Raw genomic sequence first — 12,782 nt, forward strand, 5'->3', positions numbered from 1 at the left:
CTCTTCCCACCCTTTTCAGAGTTGTATTTAATATTTCTATGTCATGGCTTTAAAATTTCAGAAAGGGGAGAAAGCCTTTCAGGGAGCGCTGCTTATTCTTTTGTGCCACTGAGTTCCCTTGGTCTCGAATGAGGAAATGTAATCAGAAGAGTGTGAATGCAGGCTCAGTCAGCTCTACTAAACACCTTTGAGGTATATATATTTCATATTACACAGTAGACCTGACCGTTGAAATTTGTGTTTCTTCAGTATTATTTTAAGAAATCAGGTAAACAGTGAAGGTTAGATATAGCATGAAGCAAAGACCATTTAATTTTTAATGGAAGAAATATCAGTATTTTTAAGCCTAGAAATAAATAGATTGCTTAATCTATGTTAAAAACCCACAACATACAGCTAAACTGCTTCCAGACCTGGTTGCCAGAGTCCAAATCTAAGACATGGCTTTTACTTAATTTATATGTAGCTGAGGAATTTTCAGCCCCAGCCCCAAGTCATAGAAGTGCCTCGTCCTCACCCCAGTGAATTAGAACTAGACTGCCAGCTTAATAATTCTTGGGAAACCCATAATTCTTGTCTTATTATTTTTCAGTGCCACATTGTTATTACAATTAATAGGTGAGTTCTCTCTTTGACTTCAATAATTCTTTCCACTTAACCTATTTTCTTAAAGGTATAGCAAATGAAAGCATATCAACAGATAAATGCATTCCAGCTGAACATGTTTTAGACTTTTTAGTTTTAGCTATCCCCAAATCAAGCCAGCGAGTCCAGCTGGTAGGTTTGTAACCATTTTGCCAAAAACATCTTGAGTTTGGGGACAGGAATTGGAAAATCTTAACCCAAAGTCTTTTTAAATGTGTTGTATTTGAGAAATGGGAAAAGAAACAACCACGGGTATATTACAGCTATTGTGTTATCTGCCCTCTTGTGTCTCATACCTGTCCTTTGAACAGCCCCTCCCCCTAGGTCTGGATGGAGGATACCTTAAAGTGAAATGACAGACCAGGAGAATAACAACAACATCTCAAGTAACCCCTTTGCTGCTCTTTTTGGCTCCCTGGCTGATGCCAAACAGTTTGCGGCAATCCAAAAAGAGCAGCTGAAGCAACAATCTGGTAAGTAGAGGAGCCAATAGCAGGAGATAAGATGACCTAGAATGGGGTCTTCCCAAATTACGTTTCTTTGAGTCCTTAATTGCAATTGGAATTTAAGTTTGGGACAAAAGTTGGTTTTTGTTTGTTTAGAGCAGAAATTGGGGTTTTTTGTTTGTTCGTTTTTGTTGTTGGTTTTGAGTCCCTCCCCTCCCCTGTCCTCTCCACTGTGCAAAAAGAGACCAGATAACAGGTGGTTCCATAGTAACAGATGCCAGTTGTGATCCCAAAGCTGTCAGACTGTTTTCTTTAAAAGAAAAAAAAAATCACCTAGTAAAAGCTATTTAAATAAATGTTTTTAACATAGGACACTGAGGTGGTAAGTGTAGGTGTAGAAAGCAAGTCATGTGCAGCTATAGAAAGTAGATGTAAAAGGAAGAACTATAAAAGCTTTTTTGACCTGTAGGCAAATGAGACTTGTTCTTAAGCTCAGCACTTCAAAGGCCCTCCCAAGCAAAGTGCTTCTTCTATTCCAATGAGTGGCATCGTTTGTAGCTTAGTCCTGTTAGGACAGACTTTTAAAAAAATCTGATCCTTAGCCTTACTATGAAAAAAATCAGAATAACATCTCACTAATCAGAAAAAATGGTTTTCTTTCTGGGACCAAATTTAAAATCAAGTCCAGCTTCCTCCTATAAGGAGCATATACACTAGAAGAATTAGGATTTTTCTCAAATATGTTAGTCTTTTGGAGATATTCACAATCTTTCAAACCAGAAATTGCTCCCCTTCTCTCTCTGAAAAGAATAATAGTGTTTTTCTTTTGAGAGAAGGAGAAGTGTTTGCATTTTCCCTTTGTTTATTTTTTTAAAAAAACATTCAGGTGCATAGCTGACTTTTGGCCTTTCAGAAAGGGCTGAAGAAAAAAGAGGTAAAAGCAAGACAGATGAGTGATTGATGCAAGGGAAAAACAAAGTCAATGTTGATTTTTTTTAACATGATATTTTCAGTCTCTGAAATCTCTCCCAGAATTCTATGATACAGGCCCAGAATGGGAAACTGGTTTAGAAGATTGTAGGGGAGAAAGCAGAGTGAAAAATAGGAAAAATAAGGAATGAGAAAGTATGATTTATGAGTATGTGGCTGAGGGAAATTTTGCCAAACAGATTCTTAGCTTCTGTCACCATTGGAGGTCAGAGAAGAACTCAACAGTATAGCAGCTGAGCAACAGAACGCTTGTCCTTCTGGCTATAAACAGACATAAATCTGGCTAGAGTTGGAAGCATTGCAGGCACATGCCCTTCTGTTACTATTTTGGCACCTCTTCATCTTAGTTTGTTTACACTGAGTTTATCATGCCACCAGAGCCAACCTGTTTCCACTAGCAATTAGTACTTTGCCAAAACCTTTGGCTTCCTATATTGAGCTTATACTCACCACACTGAAACAACTCTTACTTAGAGAGTTTTACCTGGACTTTCAGAGTAACCATTCTGTCAATAGAGAAAAGTAGATACAGACTCATATGTGGCATATAGTGAATCACATTACTTTTATGTAGTCATTCAACATGGATGATGGGGCCGGGCACAGTGGCTCGCGCCTGTAATCCCAGCTCTTTGGTAGGCCTTGGTGGGCAGATCACTGGAGGTCAGGAGTTTGAGACCAGCCTGGCCAACATGACAAAACCCCATCTCTACTAAAGATAAAAATTAGCCAGGCGTGATGGCAGGCGCCTATAATCCCAGCGTTTTGGGAGGCCGAGGTGGGCGGATCGCCTGAGGTCAGGAGTTTGAGATCAGGCTGGCCAACATGGTAAAACCCCATCTCTGCTAAAATTACTAAAATTAGCCAGGTGTGGTGTTGGGCGCCTGTAGACCCAACTACTTGGCTGAGGCAGGAGAATCGCTTGAACCTGGGAGGCGGAGGTTGCAGTGAGCCAAGATCACACCACTGCACTCCAGCCTGGGCGACAGAGTGAGACTCCATCTCAAAAAAAAAAAAAAAAAAAAGGATGGGAGCAGATTTTGAGGACAGAAATTTTTTTTTTTTTTTTTTTTTTTTTTTTTTTTTGAGACGGAGTCTCGCTGTGTCTCCCAGGCTGGAGTGCAGTGGCGTGATCTCGGCTCACTGCAAGCTCCGCCTCCCGGGTTCACGCCATTCTCCCGCCTCAGCCTCCCAAGTAGCTGAGACTACAGGCGCCCGCCACCACGCCCGGCTAGTTTTTTGTATTTTTAGTAGAGACGGGGTTTCACCATGTTAGCCAGGATAGTCTCGATCTCCTGACCTCGTGATCCACCCACCTCGGCCTCCCAAAGTGCTGGGATTACAGGCTTGAGCCACTGCGCCCGGCCCAGAAATTTTTTTAAAAAAATAAAAATAAAGGCCGGGCACGGTGGCTCAAGCCTGTAATCCCAGCACTTTGGGAGGCCGAGACGGGAGGATCACAAGGTCAGGAGATCGAGACCATCCTGGCTAACATGGTGAAACCCCGTCTCTACTAAAAAATACAAAAAAATAGCCGGGCGAGGTGGCGGGCGCCTGTAGTCCCAGCTACTCGGGAGGCTGAGGCAGGAGAATGGCATAAACCCGGGAGGCAGAGCTTGCAGTGAGCTGAGATCCGGCCACTGCACTCCAGCCTGGGCGACAGAGCGAGACTCCGTCTCAAAAAAATAATAATAATAAATAAAATAAAATAAAATAAAAATAGAAGGAATTTCATCAATAAGAAAAGAGGAGCAAGAAAGAAAAAAAAGGTACAAAAGATGTGACAGACAACTTATAACCAAATGATTAAAAAATTTATTATCGGCCAGGCGCAGTGGCTCAAGCCTGTAATCCCAGCACTTTGGGAGGCCAAGACGGGCGGATCACGAGGTCAGGAGATCGAGACCATCCTGGCTGACACGGTGAAACCCCGTCTCTACTTTAAAAATACAAAAAACTAGCCGGGCGAGGTGGCAGGCGCCTGTAGTCCCAGCTACTCGGGAGGCTGAGGCAGGAGAATGGCGGGAACCCGGGAGGCGGAGCTTGCAGTGAGCTGAGATCCGGCCACTGCACTCCAGCCTGGGCGGCAGAGCGAGACTCCGTCTCAAAAATAAATAAATAAATAAATAAATAAATAATTTATTATCATCAATCATTAGAGAAATGCCAATTAAAACAACCATTAAATAGTTTTTTTACCTATAAAATGTGTGACGATTCAAACAGGCACTCTCTTATATACTGTTGGGTTTGCATGCAAATCAGAACAGTTTGAGGGTAACTTGGTAGTAAATGTTAACTTTTTTTTTTTTTTGAGATGAAGTCTCGCTCTGTCACCCAGGCTAGAGGGCAGTGGCACAATCTCGGCTCACTGCAACCTCTGCCTCCCGGGTTTAAGTGATTCTGCTGCCTCAGCCTCCCAAGTAGCTGGGACTACAGGTGTGTGCCACCATACCCGGCTAATTTTTTGTATTTTTTAGTAGAGATAGGGTTTCACCATGTTAGCCAGGATGGTCTCAATCTGCTGACCTTGTGATCCGCCCACCTTGGCCTCCCAAAGTGCTGGGATTATAGGCGTGAGCCACCATGCCTGGCAGTAAATGTTAACTTTTTAAATATTCAAGCTCTTTGATCTAGCAGTTCTGCTACTGTGAATTTATCCTGTAGAAATACTCATACAAGTAAACAAAAAGAGTTAAGTTGTATTCAGTGCAGTATTTAAAATCATGAAATGTTAGAAACAACCTTATTGTTCATCAGTTGGAAAGTAGCTACTTAAATCACAGGGCATGCAAGAGATGTGATACAATACAGCCATTAAAAAGAATGAGGTAGGCCTCTAAATGACCTAACAAGGAAAGGCGTTGGTGCTGATTAAGAGGCAAGCTGAAAACAGCTATGTATAGTATCCCATTTTTTAAAAAAATTTAAAAGATAGTAATGAATATTAGCACGAGAATAGAAAAAAATTCTTGAACAGTGTTAAGTATCTTTAGGGAATTGGTTCAGGAGACTTTCTCTACTATATTTTTCTGTACAGTTAAGAACTATTAAAACAAATATGATCTCTTAAAATCAGGGAGAAAAGCCATACATTTAAAATAATTAAAGGCATTTTGATCTATTAGGTAATTCTTTGTTCACTAGGATTCTGTAGAGAAGATAACATATTGCTATTTCTGGCAGTGTGGAGTATAATTATGGATAGAAATAAAACTTTTGCTTTGTAAAATGTGGTAGGATTTATAGCCAGGAATTTCAAAACCCTATACTTAACTTCCCTGACTTGAGATGTTCACTAATTAGATGATTAGCTTGTTTTACATCCAAAATTATCATCCTCTTGGTTACATTTATTATTTTTGGTAGTATGCTTGATTCTCTCTTAAAGAAAGGGGTGTAACATTTAACAGTATACATTTTCTGGCAGATGAACTCCCAGCTAGCCCAGATGACTCGGATAATAGCGTGTCAGAGAGCCTGGATGAATTCGATTACTCTGTGGCTGAGATTAGCCGCTCATTCCGATCACAGCAAGAAATATGTGAGCAACTCAACATCAATCACATGATCCAAAGGATCTTCCTTATTACTCTGGACAACAGTGAGTTACAAACTTGTAGCCAATATCTTCATGATTCTACCCTTCCTATTTGAACTTGGGCTAGGGGCTTGCTCTTAGAAACCGATTACAGCTAATGGTTAGATACAAACCTACTCACTGCACTCCCTGAAACTCAGGTTTTATATTTCAGTGAAGCTTTTGGTATGATCTAAAAACAGTATTTAGACACAGATCTGTTGTTCCCGTTTCAATACTGACTGCACTATATAGCTACTTGCCTTTACTACCTTAAAAGGGACATGGAATGGTAGCCAAACTGATTTTCTTCTCAGAGGTAACCTAAATTTTCAGATGGGAGCGCTCAGAGGCATCAGAGAGTGTTTGCCCTCTGTGCCCTGTCTGTGGTTAAACCCCAAGGTTGGTACTAATGTCTCGGATTTACTCTTTAAATGTCATGATGCTAGGTTTATAACAAATCCCTTTCTCTGTGACTAGAGGGGAAAAAAAAAGATTTGAATCTTTAGATGTTGCTTTGTGTATCAGGATCATTCTGGTATTCCTGAGTCAGATTTGCAGTTCAAGAGTGATGCTGTCAAGATCAGTTGTCTGTATAAGACAAAAGCATAATGCTTCACCTATCATATTAAAACCATTTCCCAGGTGATCCCAGCTTGAAAAGCGGGAATGGCATCCCCAGCCGTTGTGTGTATTTGGAAGAGATGGCAGTAGAGCTAGAAGATCAAGACTGGCTCGATATGAGCAATGTTGAGCAGGTAATATTCTTATGTTCCTAATGTGTACCCTTAGCAAAAATTAGCTATGCACCTGAACTCTGCTCACTGTTCTCCAACTTATGCTTGTGTCCATATGTCCATCCCTCTCTCTTTTTTTTTTTTTTTTTTTTTGCCAGTAGAAGGCCAATTAACCTGGATGTGCATCTCTAACATTGTGGTGTTCCTCTTTTGGAATCTTTTTATCTACCATGGCCACATGTCCAAATCTACCCATCCTCTAAGAACCAGTTAAAATGCCTTCTTAATTACAAAGCCTTGGACAGGCACATTGACTCACGCCTGTAATCCCAGTACTTTGGGAGGCCGAGGCAGGTGGATCACGAGGTTGGGAGATCGAAACCATCCTGGCTAACACAGTGAAACCCCATCTCTACTAAAAATACAAAAAATTAGCTGGGCATGGTGGTGGGTGCTTGTAGTCCCAGCTACTTGGGAGGCTGAGGCAGGAGAATGGTTTAGACCCAGGAGGTGGGGGTTGCAATGAGCCGAGATCACATCACTGCACTCCAGCCTGGACAACAGAACAAGACTATCTCAAAAAAAAAAAAAAATTACAAAGCCTTGCCAAATAAAAGTGTTACTTCCTTCTCTGGGTACCTAGAATAATCAGCCTCTGAATCTCTTATGGGAATTGTCACTTCCTATCTCATGTTGCAGCTTTCTTATGTACCTGTCTTATCTCCCCTATTAAACTTAAGTTCTTAAGGACAAGGCTCATCACCTTTTCTTCTTTGTATCCTTTCTATCTTAGTCTGTTTTGTGTTGCTATAAAAGAATACCTGTGACTGGGCACAGTGGCTCACACCTGTAATCCCAGCACTTTGGGAGGATCTCTTCAGGCCAAGAGTTACCAGCCCTGGCAACACAACAAGACCATGTTTCTACAAAAAATACAAAGAATTAACTGGCTGTGATGGCATGTACCTGAAGTCCCAGCTACTCAGGAGGCTGAGGTGGGAGGATTGCTTGAGCCTGAGAGGCAGAGGCTGCAGTGAGCCTCTGCACTCCAGCCTGAGCGACAGAGTAAGAAAGACCCGTCTATAGAAAGAAAAAAAAAAGAACACCCAAACAGTAATTTATAAAGAAAGGTTTCTTTAGCTCACAGTTCTGCAGGCTGAGAAGTTTCAGGGCATGTCCCTGGCCGCTGGTGAGGGCTTTTGTGCTGCCTCACAACGTGGTAGAGGAAGTTAGCAAAGGACACATACAATGAGGACACATGCAAAGAGGAGAAAACCTGAGAGGTGTCCTGGCTTAATAAGAACCCACTCTGGAGGGAATTTATCCATTCCTATGAGAATTAATCCAGTCTTGTGAGAGCAAGAACTCATTCACCACCTTGAGAATAGCACCAAGCAGTTCATGAGGGATCCGCTTCCATACCCAGACACCTCCCGATAGCCCCACCTCCAACAGTGCCACATGGAAATCAAATTTCAACATGAATTTTGTTGGAGACAAACTTGTAAACCACAGCACTTTTAAAAAACAGTGCGTTGTACCTTGCAGGTGCCTGAGTAACATTAAAAGAATAAAAGTTTGGTAGGAAAGACAGTTGACACCTTGCAGTTTAACTTCACATTTAGAGTATCTTTATATAAGTCTGAATGAGATCAACAATCACACAGAATAGTAGATTTCACATTTAAGTTTAATCACTGATCTCAGCACCATTCAACAAATAGTCTTTTAATGCCGACTCTATGCTGGGGCTATACTAGACACTTGAGGCTTAGTTTAGGATAACTTTATATATACCATAATTTTCTAATATTTTCTAAAGTGAAAAGATACAGGGCCCTTTTTTTCTCCTTCACTCTACATTCAAATCTGTGATTCTTGCTAATAACCTGTATCAGAATTACCTTTTACATCTTAACGTTCTAAGATTAATTTTGCAATAGTTTAGTATTTTTGTTTGTTTTTCTTTATAGGCCCTCTTCGCTCGCTTATTACTTCAAGATCCAGGCAACCACTTAATTAACATGACTTCTTCTACAACGCTAAATCTCTCTGCTGATCGAGATGCAGGGGAGAGGCACATTTTTTGTTACCTTTACTCCTGCTTCCAGAGAGCCAAGGAAGAGGTAAAGGAATAATCCCCATTGAATACTATATTGTCCTCTTGGATATGACTTTAGCATGTAGGCCAGAGTTGGATCGGTCTTTATATCAATTTATGTATGTCATAGTATGTCTAGAACTGAATATCAGGGACAGTAAAGCTTTTATATCAATTTATATATGTCATAGTATGTTTAGAACACTGGATATCAGATGCACTAAAGCTTTAGTCTCTGCTTTCTGTATGTTGGGGTCCACCCTTCTCCCCAATTAACTAGTGCCTCCTATTCTCTCTAAAACCTCTTTAGAAATCACATCCTTAAAAAAGTCTCATGAGGCTGGGCACAGTGGCTCACTCCTGTAATCCCAGCACTTTGGGAGGCCAAGGCAGGTGGATCACATGAGGCCAGGAGTTCAAGATCAGCCTGGCCAATGTGGCAAAACCTTTTCTCTACTAAAAATACAAAAAGTAGCCAGGCGTGGTGGCACACGTTTATAATCCCAGCTATTCAGGAGGCTGAGGCAGGAGAATCACATGAACCTGGGAGGTGGAGGATGCAGTGAGCTGAGATCACACCACTGCACTCCAGCCTGGGTGACAGAGCGAGACTCTGTCTCAAAAAACAGAAAAGGACTCGCCGGGCGCGGTGGCTCAAGCCTGTAATCCCAGCACTTTGGGAGGCCGAGACGGGCGGATCACGAGGTCAGGAGATCGAGACCATCCTGGCTAACACCGTGAAACCCCGTCTCTACTAAAAATACAAAAAACTAGCCGGGCGAGGTGGCGGGCGCCTGTAGTCCCAGCTACTCCGGAGGCTGAGGCAGGAGAATGGCGTAAACCCGGGAGGCGGAGCTTGCAGTGAGCTGAGATCCGGCCACTGCACTCCAGCCCGGGCTACAGAGCAAGACTCCGTCTCAAAAAAAAAAAAAAAAAAAAAAAAAAAAAAACAGAAAAGGACTCATGAATTCATTTCCACTGAGATGTAAATAATTACAGTAGGCTAAGCCTGACATTTCCAGGATTGGAATTTTAAATAGGCAGATAGATGATTCCTTAAGCCAAGGATTGAATCTCTAATTTTCAAGCATCCACAGTAGACCAGTCTGTCTCTTCTATTCTATTCACTGTGTCTACTTTCATTCCAGATTAGAGTTAGACTATTCGCTCTTTTCTTCATGCTGTTTGCAGATTACCAAAGTTCCAGAGAACCTGCTACCCTTTGCAGTGCAGTGCAGAAACCTCACTGTGTCTAATACCCGAACAGTTCTTCTCACCCCCGAGATCTATGTTGACCAAAACATCCATGAGCAACTGGTAGATTTGATGTTAGAAGCCATCCAGGGAGCCCGTGAGTACATGAGCAAAATCTGTAAGCCTCTACATTTTGATTTTCAGATTTAAAATTTCACTAATTGCATTAGAAAGTCTCAGAGCCATTATGGTTCTGGTACAGATTAAAGAAGAGGGCTCACATATTGATCTTTGAGGTTGAGTACCAGTAGAATAAAGCCGGGCATGGTAGCACACCCTTGTAGTCCCATCTACTCTGGAGGCTGAGGCAGAAGGATTCCTTGAGCCCAGGAGTTTGAGGCTGTAGTGTGCTATAATCACACCTGTGAATAGCCACTACACTCCAGGCTGGGCAAAAAAGCAAGACCCTCAGCTCTTAAAAAAAAAAAAAAAAAGAATTATTGAAAGTAAAGAGCTAGCGTGTAAAGGCGTATAAAAATTCTTGTGCCCTCCTTTCTCTCTCATTTGTCTTCTGTTAGATTTTGAAGATGTAACTGAGTTTCTGGAAGAGGTCATTGAAGCCTTGATATTGGATGAGGAAGTTCGAACATTTCCAGAAGTCATGATTCCAGTGTTTGATGTTTTATTGGGCCGAATAAAAGATCTCGAGCTCTGTCAGATCCTTTTGTATGCATATCTGGATATTCTTCTCTATTTCACTAGGCAAAAAGATATGGCAAAGGTAGGTCTGAAAGATGATATATATTCAGTTGAGCTAGATGTGTAATACACTATGCTTCCCTATCCTGAAGACACTGTAATATTACCTATAAAATAAGAAAAAGATAGCTTGGTTGTTGTATCAACTTAACTGTTTTGAGGCCCTCCCACCCCATCACCTTATCTCACCATGCAGACGAATAAGCAGGACTTGTCTTCTCTTACAGGTTTTTGTAGAATACATTCAGCCCAAGGACCCTACCAATGGGCAAATGTACCAGAAGACCTTGCTGGGAGTAATTCTGAATATCTCCTGCTTATTAAAGACTCCGGGTGTTGTAGAAAATCATGGCTACTTTTTGAATCCATCTCGTTCCAGCCCCCAGGAGATCAAAGTACAGGAGGCCAACATCCATCAGGTGGAACTGTTTACCAGGGCATCCCAGCCCCCGACCTTAAAATACTTTTCTCAGAAAGCAGATACAGATAAGGCCGCTCAAGCCTCTCTGGGAAAGCAAATTGATCTAGTTGGCTTTTACATCACATAAATAAATTAAAGCTGGGCGTGGTAGCTCAAGCCTGTAATCCCTGCACTTTGGAGCCCAAGGTGGGAGGATCGCTTGAGCCCAGGAGTTCAATTTGAAACCAGCCTGGGCAACACAGTGAGACCCCCATCTCTACAAAAAAATACAAAACTTAGCTGGGCATGGCGGCAAGCATCTGTCGTCCCAGCTACTCGGGAGGCTGAGGTGGGAGGATCACTTGAGCCTGGGAGGTCAAGACTTCAGTAAGCCATGATTGCATCATCGCGCTCCAGCCTGGATGACAGAATGAGACTCTGTCTCAAAAAAAAAAAAAAAAAAAAAATGCCCTCCTTTTAGCATATGCTAAGAACAGAGGATAAACCTTTGTGTGGGTTAAGAATGAGCTGCTGCTACTCCTTACCCTTTGCTGTAGCACTGCTACAGCTACTTCCCTGCAACCCTCATTTTTCTCACTGAGCTATACCTTTAGCTCTGAAAACCTTTTGACTGAACTCTAGCTTATAAACTCAGTTTTTCTTCCTTTTCCTGTCTAACCTATGCCCTCTCTATTTGGGCTTCTTCACATAAATTATAGTAGAGGTCTGGCCAACATGAGGCATTTAAATGATTGAATTGGGGATTTAAGTTTCTTATTTATTAGTTTAAGTCTCCTATTCATTAATCATTACAACTCTCTAAGGCAGGGCATGGCAAACTAGCAGTGGCCAAATCTGGCCTGCCGCCTGTTTTTATAAATAAAGTTTTATTGAACATAGTCATGCCCATTAGTATATGTATTGTTTGTGGTTTGAATTCACGCTACAGTGATAGAGTTGAATAATTGCCTCAGACACTGTACGGTAAGTAATGCCAGAAATCTTTATCGTCTAGCCCTTTGCAGAAAAAATTTACAGACCTATGCTCTAATACTATGTAATGCCATCTACGGTTCGGCAGCTGATCAGAAAATTATAAGTGCCCAGAAATATATTTTAAAATCAAATTAGGGGATAAGGCGCAGAGAGTGAGGGGAAAGATTAGGATTAGCATATTTTTAGAAACTGCCAGTTGCTAAGGTTTGGGAATAAAAAATACTAGGATTGTGAAACTGGAACGTTCTGTGGTTGTGTTTTCTGGTTGAACAGTTCATGGCTCAGTTCCACGAAAAGATCTACCAGATGCTGAAGAACTTACTCCAGCTCTCTCCAGAAACCAAACACTGTATCTTGTCCTGGCTTGGAAACTGTTTGCATGCAAATGCAGGCCGCACCAAGATTTGGGCCAATCAGATGCCAGAAATCTTTTTCCAAATGTATGCCTCGGATGCCTTCTTTCTGAATCTGGGTGCTGCTCTCCTGAAGCTATGCCAGCCATTTTGCAAACCCAGATCTTCTCGGCTCCTCACCTTTAATCCCACATACTGTGCCCTCAAGGAGTTGAACGATGAAGAACGAAAAATTAAAAATGTACACATGAGAGGTAGGGGAGAACCAGGCTTCTCAAAACCGTGTGTGTGTGTGCGTGTGTGTGTGTGTGTGTGTGTGTGTGTGTGTAATGTGTAAAGCATTCACTCCCTTATCCTTTCTCACAGAGTTCCTTTCTCAAAAAAAGATGAGGCAGAAACAAGAGCTATTTAGATTTTTTTTTTTTTTTGAGATAGAGTCTCACTCTGTCACTCAGGCTATAGTGCAGTGGCGCTATCTCGGCTCACTGCAATCTCTGCCTCCCGTGTTCAAGCAATTCTCCTGCCTCAGCCTTCTGAGTAGCTGGGACTACAGGTGCGTGCCACCACGCCCAGCTAATTTT

At 41.9% G+C, this 12,782-nt stretch overlaps 2 protein-coding genes and 1 long non-coding RNA gene across 8 annotated transcripts in view; 2 read left to right on the forward strand and 1 right to left on the reverse strand.

The window, feature by feature from the left end:
* ATP5MG (ATP synthase membrane subunit g) overlaps positions 1–12,782 on the forward strand; it is a 249,536-nt gene that overhangs the window by 203,106 nt on the left and 33,648 nt on the right. The gene's annotated exons all lie outside the window — the stretch shown is intronic.
* LOC126936081 (uncharacterized) overlaps positions 1–12,782 on the reverse strand; it is a 184,068-nt gene that overhangs the window by 109,760 nt on the left and 61,526 nt on the right. The gene's annotated exons all lie outside the window — the stretch shown is intronic.
* UBE4A (ubiquitination factor E4A) overlaps positions 1–12,782 on the forward strand; it is a 41,294-nt gene that overhangs the window by 5,151 nt on the left and 23,361 nt on the right. Inside the window, exons 2-11 of one of the 4 annotated variants that reach the window (XM_050758393.1) lie at positions 62–192; positions 593–618; positions 957–1,118; positions 5,512–5,685; positions 6,307–6,419; positions 8,372–8,524; positions 9,691–9,850; positions 10,272–10,474; positions 10,680–10,871; positions 12,122–12,455. In XM_050758393.1, coding sequence (XP_050614350.1) covers positions 998–1,118; positions 5,512–5,685; positions 6,307–6,419; positions 8,372–8,524; positions 9,691–9,850; positions 10,272–10,474; positions 10,680–10,871; positions 12,122–12,455 — 1,450 coding nt within the window. In that variant the 5' untranslated portion in view covers positions 62–192; positions 593–618; positions 957–997. The remainder of the gene's footprint in view (positions 1–61; positions 193–592; positions 619–956; positions 1,119–5,511; positions 5,686–6,306; positions 6,420–8,371; positions 8,525–9,690; positions 9,851–10,271; positions 10,475–10,679; positions 10,872–12,121; positions 12,456–12,782) is intronic. The other 3 variants (XM_050758392.1, XM_050758391.1, XM_050758390.1) reach the window with 3 other exon arrangements.

This window comes from Macaca thibetana, chromosome 14 (assembly GCF_024542745.1).
Source record: "Macaca thibetana thibetana isolate TM-01 chromosome 14, ASM2454274v1, whole genome shotgun sequence".
NCBI classification, from domain to species: domain Eukaryota; kingdom Metazoa; phylum Chordata; class Mammalia; order Primates; family Cercopithecidae; genus Macaca; species Macaca thibetana.